Source organism: Beta vulgaris, chromosome 9 (assembly GCF_026745355.1).
Source record: "Beta vulgaris subsp. vulgaris cultivar EL10 chromosome 9, EL10.2, whole genome shotgun sequence".
NCBI lineage: Eukaryota > Viridiplantae > Streptophyta > Magnoliopsida > Caryophyllales > Amaranthaceae > Beta > Beta vulgaris.
Window position 1 is genome coordinate 46,418,211 of NC_079210.1, and position 14,912 is coordinate 46,433,122.

Sequence of the window (14,912 nt, forward strand, 5' to 3'; positions counted from 1 at the left end):
CATATCCTAGTTGATGAAAGCTATAATATATTACCAGTCATTTTTTTTTTTTCATAAAATACTATGATGTCTTATATAGTTTATATCTCTCTATAACGTATTCATGTGTGACCATGTATACATATAAAAAAATAATTCTATGGCACTGATGGGCATATTAAAGAGTGTGTCACGTGATTGAATCAAATAATTTGGTCATTATATCATTTAACTTATAACTTTTTTTTCTTAATTTTGTGCATTATTTTGTATCAGTTTTTATTTTCGGTTTAATTTTTCACCAGGCACCCTTCAAGTTTCACAAAATTCACTTGGTGCCCTCATGTTTTTCAAAATTTACCTGGTGCTCCTATAGTTTGAAAAAATTACTAACGTAACCCTGATTCAAGCTAAAGAATTTCACCCTGACTTTTTATATAAAACTAAAATAGTAATTCGTAAGTAAACTTTGTCTTATCTCTATTGAAAATAATCCACTTAATGGAGGGTGCTTAACTGCTTATTCTCCTACATTTTATGGCAAGAATGCAAGATGCTAGCAAAAAATTGTGGTTGATAAGTCAAAGTAAATGTAAAAGTGCTTATTTTGGCAATTCTTAGTATTTCCATTTTAGTTTAAAACCACTATTAATTTGCCTCCCAAATTTCCCTCCTAATTTTTTGGTTCAATTTCCATGTCAATAATGATATGGATCATTCTTAATGGAGGAAAAAAGTGACGTATATCTTACTTTTCGTACATCATTAAAGGCGGAAAATCTCGATAGACTTAGGGTTTTATCCAAAAATAGAAGTTTATGCATTCTATAAATTTCAAAGAAAGAATTTCACACACTAACACACACACTAACACACAACCCCACAAAAAAGAAAATCCAAAAAATCATAATTAATCAAATCATGTTTAAACATGTCATAATCCTCTTCCTTTTACTTGCATTATGCAATGTAATTAGTATGTGCGAGGGAAAGAGAACAAATGTAGGAATCATAAACAAGTTAAACGAGAAGATTGATCTTCAAGTTAATTGCAAATCAGGAGATGATGATGATTTAGGGCTATATGTCATCCCATATGGAGAAAAATATGAGTTCACTTTCAAACACAATACAATGGGTACAACATTATATTTTTGTGGTTTTCAATGGCAAACTAAGGTTTATTACTTTGATATGTATGAATTTAAAAGGGATGTTGATGTTTGTAAAAATTCTTGTATGTGGAACATCGTGGAAACTGGACCTTGTAGGGTTCAGGGTCAATGTTTTCCATGGTACAATAATTAGAACGAATTAGGAGTACTATTTGTATTTTTTTTCCTCGACTAGCTTATTGTTTTTTACGAGATTCAAGCAATTTCTATCTTTAACTATATATGAAAATTTTATATGTTCTCCGCTTTTTATAATTTCACCATTTCGATTTGAGTTTTGGACACTATTCATATATTTATTTGACCCTTTTATAAATTTATTGTCTACATATACACTAATTTGAAATTATGAGATCTTTAACAAAGTTGAGGCCTTATGGATATGGTTGTGTAAGATGCACTTTATAGTTTACATTGTGCATCCAAATAGACGTATGAGAGTGCCATGCTCCTTAGTCTGTACACGTATAAAGCAGTACTCTGTAGTCTGCTTAATGCACCGTGTTATAAACTCTTACGGTCACGTATCGACTCTTTCCTAGTCGCTATACGCGTGGCCTACTTGCTTCACAGTCCCGTCGAAAGGCAAGTCAAGGCACCTGACTGCTTGGCTTGGTTGGCTTGACTAAGCTAAGTGTGCTATGAAATTGGCTAAGTATGAAAAAGATAGCTAAAGAGAAGATTTCTAAGGATTGCTCTTAGATTGCTTGAGAGAGAATACAAGTGTTGGATGATATGGACAAATGAATGGGGATGCCTATTTATAGGACTCCATCCCCGCAAGTTATTCCATACATCTTGGAGTACACAACTCTGTATACTCCCAAGGGCATTTTATGTAAATACGTCAAAGGGTTGGGGGTAGAGCGGTTCTTTCAGTCTCTTTCTCTCTCGTCCTCAACCTTCGATATTAATGGCGGAATACACTCCTCTTCACAACAACGTCGAACAACCTCCATCATTACCTCCGCCACGGCTCCTCCGCCGATGAATATCTCCGCTAAATCTAAAACCACTCGCGTCGCTTCTCTCGACGTTTTCCGTGGCCTTTGCGTCGTATGTTTCTTCATTGTTTTTTTTTGTTCGTTCGTTTAATCTGCATTGTTTTGATCGATTTTAAATTTATTGAGTTTTCTCCTCGAATTTCTTGATTTGTCGATTTTCTTTTGTGTAATTTGACGCGAATTTGTTGTTCAATACAATTCAGTTTTAATTTTTTCTCTTTAGATTTGGATATTGTACAGATTGATTGAAATAGGAATCTAAATTTGAGAAGGAAAACTCATACTCATCTGGAAAATCCTCATTATGCTAGCTCATACTCATTTGGCTAAGTCATACTCATTTGGAAAACTCATACTCATTTGGAAAAACTCATACTCATTTAGGTAATTCGTACTCATTTGGAAAATTCATACTCATTTGGCTTCATACTCATTTGATGTACATAGAGGTACGTACACCAAGGTGTACCTTTTACCTTCTGCTCCATCCCTCCTTCCCCTAAATTCTAGAAAGTTCCTCACCTCTTCAATCGGATGCACTCCCTAGTACATTCTAGATACTCTACAACATATATGTAGAGCAAGGAAAACTCTAGATACATTCTAGAAGTACCCTAGCCTTGAAGTACCCGAATATGCCCGTGCACCATCACCTATCTTTGTGCCTCAAATTAAAAGTTTGGCTCGACTGTTATCTTTATTGGCCCAAAATATGACGGACCCCCAAATTTGAGCTTATTTGGAGCTCGTTTGGCCCACCAGATGCCTTGTGGCGTTTTAAGGCTTCGTTGGGCCAGTGTAGGGCGCCCAACCGACTGCTGCTGCCCAACGATGTTGTGGGGGCGTGGAATGCCATCCGTGACACTACGCTAACCTTTGGTGCTTGTGCACGGGGGTTATGCATGGGAAGAATGTTCTCTGTCCTGCCTAATATAGAGGCTAGATAAACTGTCTAAAAAAGATATCATTAGCATTTGTCCACATCTTTATACTACTTGGTGTTACTAATTCTATCGGTAAATCTCCCGCTATTTTAAAAAAGTAGATTCGTATATGCATATGATATACATTAGGACTAACATAACAAAAATAGGTACGAAATTGCATTTTTTGTACCTTTTAACCGCAAATTAGAAAAAATTTCCGACTTCTGATATGTAACATTGACAAAGCTCCATTATACTTTCCTCAATATAGAAGATTGAAGAACATACATAAATAAATAATGTTTGATCATGCTAGCAATATGTGCACATTTTTTTTTTCGAGTGAGCACAATTGCAGAACTGTACTACCAAACGATATCTATATTATGCCTCATGAAAAAAGTCTATAACTACAAATAACGGAAATAGATTACAGAAAATGAGGAACTGGGAGTGAACAAAAGGTTGCAGCGCTAGCAGATTTCCTAGGTTGAACCATATTTCAAACAGAACTTCTTTCGATTGTAGTACAACATCTCATTCAAGCTACAATCAATATTCTTCTGAGACAATACTTTTTGCCTCAACTCCAAGCTCTTCTTTAAACCATGTCGAAAGAAGTCGGGATAATCCACAACATCCTGAATGCTTCTTCCCATTACTTGGACAAGAAATTTCAGTTTTGGCTCCAAAGAGTTCTTGACGCTTTTGATCAGTACAGGGGGGTAACCAGATACCAAAGCTGCTATTTGCGAGTCACCAAACCCATAGCTCCTCAAATAATCAAAATTTGGTTTAAGAACTTTGTTAACATCACGACACAGAACCTCGGGGTAATTTACAGCGACCTTCTGAAGATCTGTTTTCGTCAGACCAACTGTCTTTAGAAACTCTGCTGTAGGTCGCAGCCTCTTCTCAACATTGTAACCCATTATAAATGGGTTCTTCACCAAAATTTTACCAATCATCCCCTCTTCAGCTAGCCCAAGCTTGGTAAGAAAATCAACAAATTGAGTTAGCTTCGGTTCTATGCTGTAGCTTACTATTCTAGGGTTCACCAATAACATTTTACCAAGTTGTTTTTCGGGAATCCCAAGGGCCTCAAAGAACCCCAATAAAGGACACAGCTTTCCTTCTGTACTGTGAGAGAAGATATAAGGAAATTTGATTATAGCTGTCACAACCTCCTCTGGCTTTGTAGCAAGTGTTTTGAGGCACTGAACCATAGGTTCAAGTGTCTCATCCACACTGAATGTAAGGATTTTGGGGCATTTGAGTACAACTGATGGAAGTTTCCTCTCTTGAATACCAATGCTTCTTAAATAAGCCCAGTTTTGTGAAGCTTTCTCCCTTTGCAAGCCCTCGAGCCGCTTGCACCTTTTAAACATATCATGGATGTTTTTGTCATCAAATCCTTTGTCCTTAAAGAACCACAGTACACTACCGCTGTTTTGGCTGCTACTAACCTCCATAATTTCTATGAATAACAAAAGAGCTGTTTAGGTATGTCGAGGTAAGATACCTGATCATGAGCATATGATAGACAGCATCAAGAAGAATGTAACTAACAAAAAACATTGACCGAGTTGTTTTACTGTTAATTATGAGCAAAAAGAACACCCTTGTTCCCTCAAATCGATTTTCAGCAAAAAAAACTAGGAAGCTTATAATGATTTATTCTCCTGTTTGACTGCCCCAGGAGTAAAGTTTAGCATCCAGCAGTGCTAGAAATAGACAAATCTATGCAGTAACAAGTACATAAATCGCTGTTAGGGGTGATAATTGGCAGACTATGGGGGGAACCTATGAGCTCGTTGATGATTTAACCGGAATACGGAGAAAATTGCCGAGTGACTTGACTAAAAGTGTGAATTTCTGGTGCAAAGATTAATTTGGACTAAAGCTCCGTTTGGTTGAATATAAAACAATTTGAATGGAAAATGATTTCCAATGAGAAAACACAATTATAAATTATATTTCCTTTGTTTGATTCCTCCCAAGACAAGTTAGAAAATGAAAAATGGAAACGGAGGGGAAAGGATGGAGGGAAGGCAGAGAAAGAGGAAGGTTAGGGATAAAGAAGAAAATGTGGCATCCTTGAAAATCAAATGTTTTCCGCTCTTGCGAAAACTAATTTTCATCCTTTACATACCAAACAAAAGAATTGGAAAATTCATTCTTTTTCTGGAAAATGTTTCCTCCCCGAAACCAAGCACTCTCTGAAAGTTAAATAATGTCTCTTTTATTATGGGGTTAAGGTTCTAATGATCTATACAAGTGACTCCCCCACTATGCAAGTGAGCTTCACAAGAAGCATATGGGCAATGAAGTCATAGATGTGACTTTTGTTTATCACTTAAAACAGGAGATCGATTACTCGAAGATGTGAACATTAATATGTTCCTTGAAGAACATAATTTCTGTGAACATTTCCTTGAAGAAGTCATAGTTGTGACTTTTGTTTATCACTTCAAACAGGAGATCGATTACTCGAAGACGTGAACATTAATATGTTCCTTGAAGAAACATAATTTCTGTGAACATATTAACATAAAACCCAACAATGTTTTTACTCATAGCAACCTCATTACCTCAATACTATAACAAAATTTCAGCTAGCACACACAACAATATAATTCCCATCTTTATGTAATATCTCGAAATGAACATAACTAAGCAATCAAGTCAGACATGTACAGGGCATTTGAGGCATTTGAGAATAACTTATGGAAGGTAATAAACAAGGCATTAAGTCGAACATGTAGCGGGCAAAAATTCACTTGGCAATCAAACAAGTTAAACATCCCCATATAAAACAAAGCACTTGATAATGCTTTAAAATTCTTAAATTTCAACAATTGCAATTCAACCTTCATATTTGCTAATTAATATGTAAGGTAGCATAAACTCAAACAGAATCAATAAAAATTGATCAACAATAGTTTTAGAACAGAGGAAATTCATAAACAGACATACACCCATCAAAACCCACTTAAATTTTGGTAAAATAAAAATTGGGTTTTTCTTCTAAATGCAAACAATCAGCAAAATCAACCTCAATTTACAGAGAAAGAATGCAATTTTAGAATAAAGACTGTAAATTTCTAATACTTTTCGTGCAAAAATTATGTACTTTTTTGCTTAAAAAAAAAAACATTGATGGTTACCTCTTTTCTTGAAATGGGTTTTCTTCAACTTTGATTGCGCATTGCAGAGTAGAGTAAAAACAGAGCACTCTACTTGAACAAAAAAAAAACCTTCAAAGTTTACTTCTTTATCGACTCTCTCTCCTCTCTCAACATTCAGAAAATGAAATCCTCCATTATCTTATCTTTCCCCTTTTTTGCACTGAAAATTCAGGGGTTTGATTGTCATTACACAAGTGGGGTACTTAAATGACTATTATACCCTTCTTAAATCCAAATCCCTAAAACCTCCTAAAACCCTCGAATCATCTACAATTTTGCAAATTACAAGTCTTTTTGCATCCATATTTTTGAAGGGTTTTCAGCAAAAAATCGAATTGGGGAAAAAAGATGAGATCTTTAAGAGGTAAATCTTTGGATCTTGCTGTTATTTCCAAATTTTTCAATTCTCTCTCCTATTTATCGCAACCTAAATGCGAAAATGGCTTAATTTTTCCCATTTTGTTGAGATTTCAATATTATAGTTCTGTTAATGGTCATAGTAGTGGTAATGGGCAGTTTAGGAAATTTGGTAATCATGGTTTTAATGGTCGTAAAAATGATGATTTTGATGATGGTGATGATAGTAGATTTTCTGGGGAAAATAGAGGAAATTTTAGTGCTGATAAAAGTTTTAGGTCTTCTAGAGGTGAGAGACAAATGCCCCAATTTCATGGAAAAACTGATTCTTCAGATCGTAATTATGGGCGACAAGGAAGAAATGATGGGTTTAGAAAGCCCATTGGTGGTTATGGAAATAAAGGTGATGTGAAATTGGATGATGATTTTTTTAAGTTTGATGGTAAGGATGAAGATAGTGGTGGTGTTGGTTTGGGTGGAGATCGAGAGGGGAGGAAGAATACACAGCCTTCTGTTAGTGAGCTCTTGAATAAGCCCGCGAAAGGCGAGCAAAGTAGTGGGAAGAAGGATGGTGAATTTCTTGAGAAATTTAAGCTTGGTGGTGTTAGTGAGGAGGAAAAGAAATCGGGTGAGGCCACTTCTGCACCATCGCCGCCTCAAGAAGAAAAGATGGAGGTGCCTGAGAATGCTGATGAGATCTTTAAAAAGATGAAACAAACTGGTCTGATTCCTAATGCTGTGGCAATGCTTGATGGGCTTTGCAAGGATGGTTTGGTTCAAGAAGCTATGAAGCTTTTTGGGTTGATGCGCGAGAAGGGTTCTATGCCGGAAGTTGTTGTGTATACAGCTGTGGTTGAAGGGTTTTGCCAGGCACAAAGCTTTGATGATGCTAAGAGGATTTTCAGGAAAATGCAGAGTAATGGGATCGTGCCAAATGCTTTTAGTTATACTGTCTTGATTAAAGGTCTTTGTAAGGCAAATAAACTAGATGATGCAGTTGAGTTCTGTTTCGAGATGCTGGAAAATGGTCATTCACCAAATGTGGTAACATTCACTGGGCTGGTTTTTGAGTTTTGTAAGGAGAAGGGAGTTGAAGAAGCACAAATTATTATTGGTAGATTGAAACAAAAAGGATTCCTTTTGGATGAGAAGGCAGTTAGAACCTATTTGGATAAGAGTGGTCCAACATCACCTATGGTGTGGGAAGCAATCTTTGGGCCTAAGAAGACCTCGGCGAGGCTAGTTTGAGCTTCTGATGCTTAGCGTTAATCTGTAAGCATGCCTGTGAAGTTTTTAATTGATTCTCTATCCTTTTGACAGCTTGTTGGAGATTGGTTGGTTTGACAACCTGCGTCTTCTTTGTTTCTCTTTCAATAGTTGTATTAATGAAGAATCACATTTTCTCCAGCCATCTTGTGTTCTTGTTTTATACATGAACTAACTTTCTCTTATTAGTGAAAATTTATCTTTTTGTGGTCATTGCTCTTCACTGATACCGCCTCCCTTCTACTCCCCAAAAACAGCTTCAACCAAAGAAAGGAATTGTGTATCTTTAACTTGTTAATGTTCAATTGAAGCATCATGCTAGATATTGAAAGACTTGGAACCTTTTCTTCCTGCTGAATAAGTAGTTATTATCTCTTGTGGTGCTGTAAATCGACAGGTTCTTTCTACAAGAAGTTATGCAAAGGATCAACTTTTATCATTTTAACATCACTCCATGTGTATGAGCCTGGTGCCTCTTTAATTAATAATATTTCAATGTGATGTTTTTGCCTAGCCTAGTCTTGAAATCGTCTCTAGTCTTGAAATTGTTTCTCTGGGTCTCTTATATTATAAAGAGACTGACAATTAGAAGCTGATACCATTCATATATAGTGGCAGGTTGGCAGTACATGCCTAACTCTTTTTAATTTGGAGAACTGAAATTTCTATATAAATCTGATTGTTAAATTCCAATCGCATATGAGATACGCTATAACAAGGATGGTGTTGGCACACTTGCACAATGATTCAAAAACTTGAACTATCCTTTAAACAAAAAGAAGTGAAGGGAAGGGGGTTCTAAACATGAATTTGTCTTCGAAATTGAAAAATTACGTTCTTATCTCAGTGACTCAGTTTGTCACTCCCATGTATCTGTCTCTTCGTGCTCGCTCTGAAGCTTTATCTTTAAATTTGTAGCTGCTAACTTCAAAGTACTCTCAATCTCTGCTTTGGTGACACTTTCGTTCATTGTTTCAATTCTTTCCCTTTTACTGTACTAGCTTCTTTTTCCCATTTTCTGGTATATGAATGATGAGCATCTAACTGAGTCTATGTAGTCTTTTAAAATTAAGTATTGGGATCTCAAAATTAAATTCAAATTGAAGGATGGAGCATCCAAGACTGAGTCTATGTATGTTCGGGCTATCAATCAAGAGCTATCAAGTTTAGATAATAGCCTGGTTTATATACTTGGATGGAGCAAATTACAACAGGGTAATCACAGGGAACATCTGGGAGCTAGCGACTTTTTTTAAGGGAGTAAAAAACCAACTAGTAAACTAATAATTTTCTTGGTTCAGGTTGCAGAATATGGTTGCTATGCATTCAAGTAACTGACCGTTGAGCTTCCGGTGTATCATGAATTGTCAACTTAGAAGCTGTAAATGGAGCTCTGAATGTGTTATTGAGTTCTTAGTGCTGAAACCAAATAGCTCACTGGCTCCTGAAGATATTAATCGTGTTAGAAATGGTATACTTTGATTTGTGTGCAATGGATGATTGCCTTGCTGTCTTCTGCCAGTATGATGTTGTTGCTCAATTTTATTTGTATCAGTTTGCAAGAAATCAGGTTCGTAGAAAATTAAGTTCTGAGTATATAAAGCTTATCTAACCTTTGACCCCATTAAGGCTTGAGGTGGGTTATTAATTAACAGAAAACTGGCAAATTATTGGCACCTTATGATTGTCATCATAAAGTAGGAATGTTGTGAAGGCAGTAGATTTACCTGAGTCTAAGAGCCAACCATGTAGAATCCTGGCTGGCTTTGACCCGTAACGCTGTTTTTGGAGTTGCTTCTCTTCCAAAGTTAATACTCCTGAACCTAAAATCGACGCACTGGAATATGACTGATGAGCATTTACAGTGTTGCATGGAGATCTGGACTGCCTCTTTATTAGCATGTCTTTGTATGATAGATCTTTCTGAGGAAGTAAGAGGATACTTTCTCTTCTCCTAATATATCAATGAATCATAGTCTCGTAGTCCAATTGTTTTATCATTCTATTCTATAGATTTGATTGCTTAATTAATAGTTATAAACTGTTCTCTGTGCCACTTCCAGTGCCTGCTCGCTTGATGAAGCCTGAGAGAATTCAATGTTATCATGCTCACATCAATATTTGACTGCAAAAGGCATTCATCAATATTGTCTGCACTTCTTTGATTTTCTTCCTTCTTTCAAGAGAAAATGCATGTTCTTGCTTCTGCCTTTCATAATGATCAGCTAAGCGCATATACATGTTGAATGCTTTTTCCCCCTTTTGATTATATCTGTGAGTTGTCGTACAGGTTTGGACTCTTGACTGAATTATATTTTGTTTGCTTATTGTCTACAGGTTTAAGTTTTACCTTTTAACTGACTTCAACCCACATGGTGATGCAATGACTCAGGTAATTGTCTTCTCTTATTATAGGATTTTTTTGTCGAGAAAGACCGATTAAAATAGGGTTTTTGTAGGGAAACACCGTTTAAAATTTCTTTTTGAGGGAAGGACCAAATAAAATATTTTTATTGGCAACTAAACACCACATTATGATTTTCATGCCAAAATGTCAACTTTCTGGGGTTGACAATTGGTTTCCCCCAAAACTTCGGTTTTTTTTTTTTTCTTGTCAACTCACATTCTTTGTTTTCTCCTAGTTATTTCACGAGATCCCCATCTTTATTCTTTCTCTCTTAAATCTTCATGTCTTCTTCTTCTTATCCTTCTTACCCACTTCTCCATCTTCTCACTAATTAACACTCTCTCTCTTCCTCTCTCCTTACTCACTCACATTTGTTTAGCAACAACAACAAGCCTGAAATCCGATCTGGGTTCACCAGTTTCTCCTCTCTGAACTCGAACGTGTGCACTTGCTCCAAGTTCTTTAACTAGTACTACTATCTACTCCGAGGTTGAGGATGAGAGTTTTATCTTCAATAAAATGAGGAAAATTGAGGAAATTGGGGAAATTATGGCTTTTAAATAGCAAGCAGGGGGGATATAAGACAAAACAAAAGAAAAACGAGGTTTTAGAGGGAATGAAATTGTCAGCGCTGGAATGTTGACAATTTGGCCAGAAAATCATAATGTGGTGTTAAATTGCCAACGGAAGTATTTTTAATTGATCATTCCCTCAAAAAAATAATTTAAGTGGTGTTTCCCCACAAAAATCCTATTTTAATTGGTCCTTCCACACAAAAAAACCCTTATTATACTTACATTTTATATGTAGTAGAGCTGACAATCTTTGGCACAACACAACTCAAACACGATAGTGACAGATCCAACCCGATTACCCGACCTGACCCAATGGGATCAAACTGTCATATCATGCAATTATCTCACATTTGATTTAGTCTTTGATACATTTTGTGAACAACCCAAACTTGACATGACCTGTTTACTCAAATTTTCAGCTCTATATGAACCAATATTTGCTTTTCTCATGATTGCAACTAATGAATGAAATTTGTGATTATCCTGGATTTAGAAAGCCAGAGAAATAGAATAGGGTTAGGTTCTCTGTTAATTCTTGAAATGTGCAGTTCACGTGGTGTGTCATTACTGGAGAGATGCATCTCTTCTTAAAGGGATGTTTGACATAATTAATTAAACTCTGAATCCATCTGTATAGGAATTTTTTAAGACTGCAGAAGATCTTTGTGATTTGGTCGGTTTTTTTTATTAAAACACCCTTCAACTATAAGTTAACTCTCAAGTTGAAGTAATATGGTTTTTTTTTTTCCAAGGGGTGGTGGTTAGGTGGTTTTCTGCTCAAGTCTTACTTCTTTAATGAATCAACATTAGTATTATTCCTAAGTTATTAACCAATTTAATGAATGTTTATTAGTATATTCCTAATAATTCTCCAAGGTATTAGTTTAATGTAATCTGTTGTTACTTGTTAGCGCAGAGTTACATACGTCTTGAATGAAGTAGGCACGTCCATAATTACTAATTAGTGTGTGGAACTGCCGTAATCTATGATAGCAACTAACAAGTAGATTCCCTATCATTAATTATTTAGTCCCTCTAGTTTATGGATGACTTGGTACACCTGAATAATTAAGCACCTTTCTCATTTCCTATATGTTTGCTGAGTTTTTACCCCTTATTTTTCTTCATGTTTCGAAAATCAACCACACCTATGTTGCTCAGACATGGATTGAGTATCTACTCGGATACAGGTGTTTAAGTGTCCGACTCGGCAATTTTGTAGAAAAAAAGACAAGTTTTTAGTTTAAAATGAAGTATCCAAGCGAAGTGTCGTGTCGGACACGACACGACACCCGGTTTTTGAGGTAAATGAAGGTGTCGGAGTAACATAGAACCACACAACTGAACTATCATTACTTTGTTAGATGTAAAGGGCGATGACGAAGTCTAGAGGGGGGGGGGGGTGTTCATGTTTCACACATGATCTTGGTGTTAGCTGGGATTTCAACTTATCTAAGCTTTGTCTTTCGTATCTTTCGCCATATAACCTGTCTAATATCATCAGCCATTTCAACGATTCACCTGTAAATGCCCCTCTTCTGATGAAGGAGGAAGAGAGGAAGGGGAAGACACTAAACACCCCTACTCACATTAATACATTATGATATATTGCCTCTGTTGCCTCATTCACAAAGTTTTGTATCAAATAGTTTGACCTATTAGTTAAACAAAACACATTGAAAGTTACAAAAAATAGATAAAGAGTCAGGTCTGAAATAGCTATACGACGAGTGTTGTACCATAGAACTTAGATGTTAGGTAGGTGATCGAAGTACATAAAAGATCAGTAGTTGTGGTCGGACTGTCTAGCAGGAGACTAGTTGTTCCCCATTTGGCACTTACTATACATGTTTCAGTTTTTACTTTCTTTGAATTTAGTGGTATTGTTGATGCAGGATGCTTTGCGTAAGATACTGATGACCCGTTTGGTTAGTGGTTATAAATAGTAGTAATGATAATAAAATATAGTGTAAATGTGTAAACAAGTTCTCATGCAAATGACCATGGGAATGAAACTTTATCACAAAACATGAGTTTTCCTTTATAAATCTCCATTACCACTTAATACCACATTCCCAAGTGATAATGGATGATAATGAGTTTTTAGGAAGAAAATGGATATTTTGGGATGAAGTAGCATTATCACAGGTAATGACATTGGATTTGCAGTACAAATTTACACTATAATGTATTACCATTCTCACCATTTATGATCTCTTATCAAACGAGCTGTGACTTCAATGAAATCTAGAGTATCTATATGCTACAAGCCTACAACCTAACACATGCACAAGCCCCATTTACAAAGGTAACTTTGTAACTCACTACTCTTGTAGTTCCCCAAGAAGGTGCTAATGCCTCTTTTTTTTTTTAAGATTCAGCATGTAATTTGTATGGTGAGTTATATGTGGTCTATCTCATTAGAGTTGTTACATACAATATCACATGAAAAAAAGAATAAAAGAAAGAGTAATTTTATCGCGTAGTTCAATTTGTTGCATAAGTATCCTAGGTATTCTTTCCCCCACATAAGTGCATCTGAAGTATCTCAGTAATGTTTATTACTATGCATAGTAGGTGGATGAGGCCTATAGTGCTAGAAACTTAGGTGCATCATGCATATTCCTTCTGATTTGAGTTTTGACCTTAAATTTTAGCAATCAATGTTAAGTTACCTGTTTGTTTACTGCATGTATATACTTGTATTTATGAGGCTATATGAGAAAGGACCAAAAAATATGATACAAGAGAGACTATATCATAACTTCTTGGTGTATGCACATGCATCAGTATATTATTACATGCTAGCTCGTTCTTGCTCCAGGAATTGATAAATGCATTTCACACTTTTTGCCCATCTGTGAAGTCAAGTTCAAAGGAATGATCAGAATATAGTTTCTTCAATCTGACTTCATTACATTCAAAATTTTCTAATTTGAGGGAATTATGAATTATCTCTCTCTCTAAATTCATGTATTGGTTGGATATTGATCATTCCCCTTACTCTCAGGCCGGTTTTTCCAAAGGATTAACCTATATTTGGAAGTGGATTTTCGAGTTCTCTTATCTTCTTGAGACGCCCCTTTGGTTAAATTGTTCGGAAAATATGTCTATATATATCCTAGAACAATGTTTAGAAAGGTGCACAAACAGGCTGAGAACATAATATTAGCTTCTTGAGCCATAGGTGCATCATATACCAAAAGTTGCACCCGTCATTTTGTAAAGGATCGTCATTATTTGACTAAATTTTAGTTTCGCTACATGTCAGGTCTACAAATGTATATTCTCTACCGAACAAAAAAAGTGAACTTTTGAGCTAATTATATTAGCCGAATAGAGTTTTTCCTTAATAAGCTAATACTCTCATTAGCCCCCAAAAAATGTATAGTCGAAGCTAATACTCTCATAACACCCCCACCACACACACACACACTAAAAAAAGAAAAAGTTTGTTGGAAACTAATGTTCTCTTCATGATTTTATTCTCTAAAGAAAAAAAAGAGTGAACTTTTGAAGATTCCTGCCACCAAGTCTTGGATGGCTTTCTAATGGTAGGAGTCAAATGGGGAGAGGTTGAGGACTCGAGGTTGTCAAGATTCTAGGCCATTATTAATATTCATAAAGAATTAGGAAATTTAGTGAACAAAGAATATTTAGGAATTTGTATTGTAACAACCCTAAGTTTGTATCTAACAACACTAACTTTCATGCTACTTGGGCATAGAATATCATAGTTACCAGCACACCAAAACATACAACGAAAATTCTAAGGGGAAATTTGGGAATTTTTCTTAAATTTAGGGAGTGTTACGTTAATAATTCTCAAGTAGTAGCATTTTGAGTTTTGTTCACATTGATCCTTCAAGAAAAAAGTGGTATTTTAAGAAGCTAAAAATGATAGCTTTTAGGTAATGTTAGGCGTAGCTTTAAAAGGTAAAATATATCTTTTGAATCTTGTGCTCTTTTCTGATCTTACAAGTTACCACTAGTTTTGCCAAATACTACTACTTGTATTAAAAGCTATACCTCGAA

The 14,912-nt window shown here is 35.7% G+C and overlaps 2 protein-coding genes across 4 annotated transcripts; one reads left to right on the forward strand and one right to left on the reverse strand.

Moving 5' to 3' along the window:
• Positions 1–3,316: 3,316 nt before the first annotated feature.
• LOC104904102 (hypothetical protein) lies at positions 3,317–6,400 on the reverse strand. 3 transcript variants are annotated; one of them, XM_010692291.2, is made up of 2 exons: positions 6,252–6,400; positions 3,317–4,561 (listed from the first exon to the last, which is right to left on the reverse strand). In XM_010692291.2, exon 2 carries the CDS (start codon positions 4,554–4,556, stop codon positions 3,570–3,572), a length of 987 nt encoding a protein of 328 aa, XP_010690593.1. In that variant the 5' UTR covers positions 4,557–4,561; positions 6,252–6,400; the 3' UTR covers positions 3,317–3,569. The 3 variants fall into 3 exon arrangements, with proteins under 3 accessions (XP_010690593.1, XP_010690592.1, XP_048491789.1); XM_010692290.4 differs by having other exon boundaries at positions 3,317–4,606; positions 6,252–6,399; XM_048635832.2 differs by having other exon boundaries at positions 3,317–4,579; positions 6,252–6,386.
• Positions 6,401–6,479: 79 nt separating this feature from the next.
• LOC104904103 (pentatricopeptide repeat-containing protein At4g38150) lies at positions 6,480–8,108 on the forward strand. Its single transcript, XM_010692292.3, has one exon. It carries the CDS (start codon positions 6,621–6,623, stop codon positions 7,875–7,877), a length of 1,257 nt encoding a protein of 418 aa, XP_010690594.1. The 5' UTR covers positions 6,480–6,620; the 3' UTR covers positions 7,878–8,108.
• The last annotated feature ends 6,804 nt before the right edge of the window (positions 8,109–14,912 follow it).

What these genes read in the sequence shown, in the direction of transcription:
- LOC104904102 (XM_010692291.2), bottom strand. Translation starts at nt 4,556, where the DNA reads ATGGAGGTTAGTAGCAGCCAAAACAGCGGTAGTGTACTGTGGTTCTTT.
- LOC104904103 (XM_010692292.3), top strand. Translation starts at nt 6,621, where the DNA reads ATGAGATCTTTAAGAGGTAAATCTTTGGATCTTGCTGTTATTTCCAAA.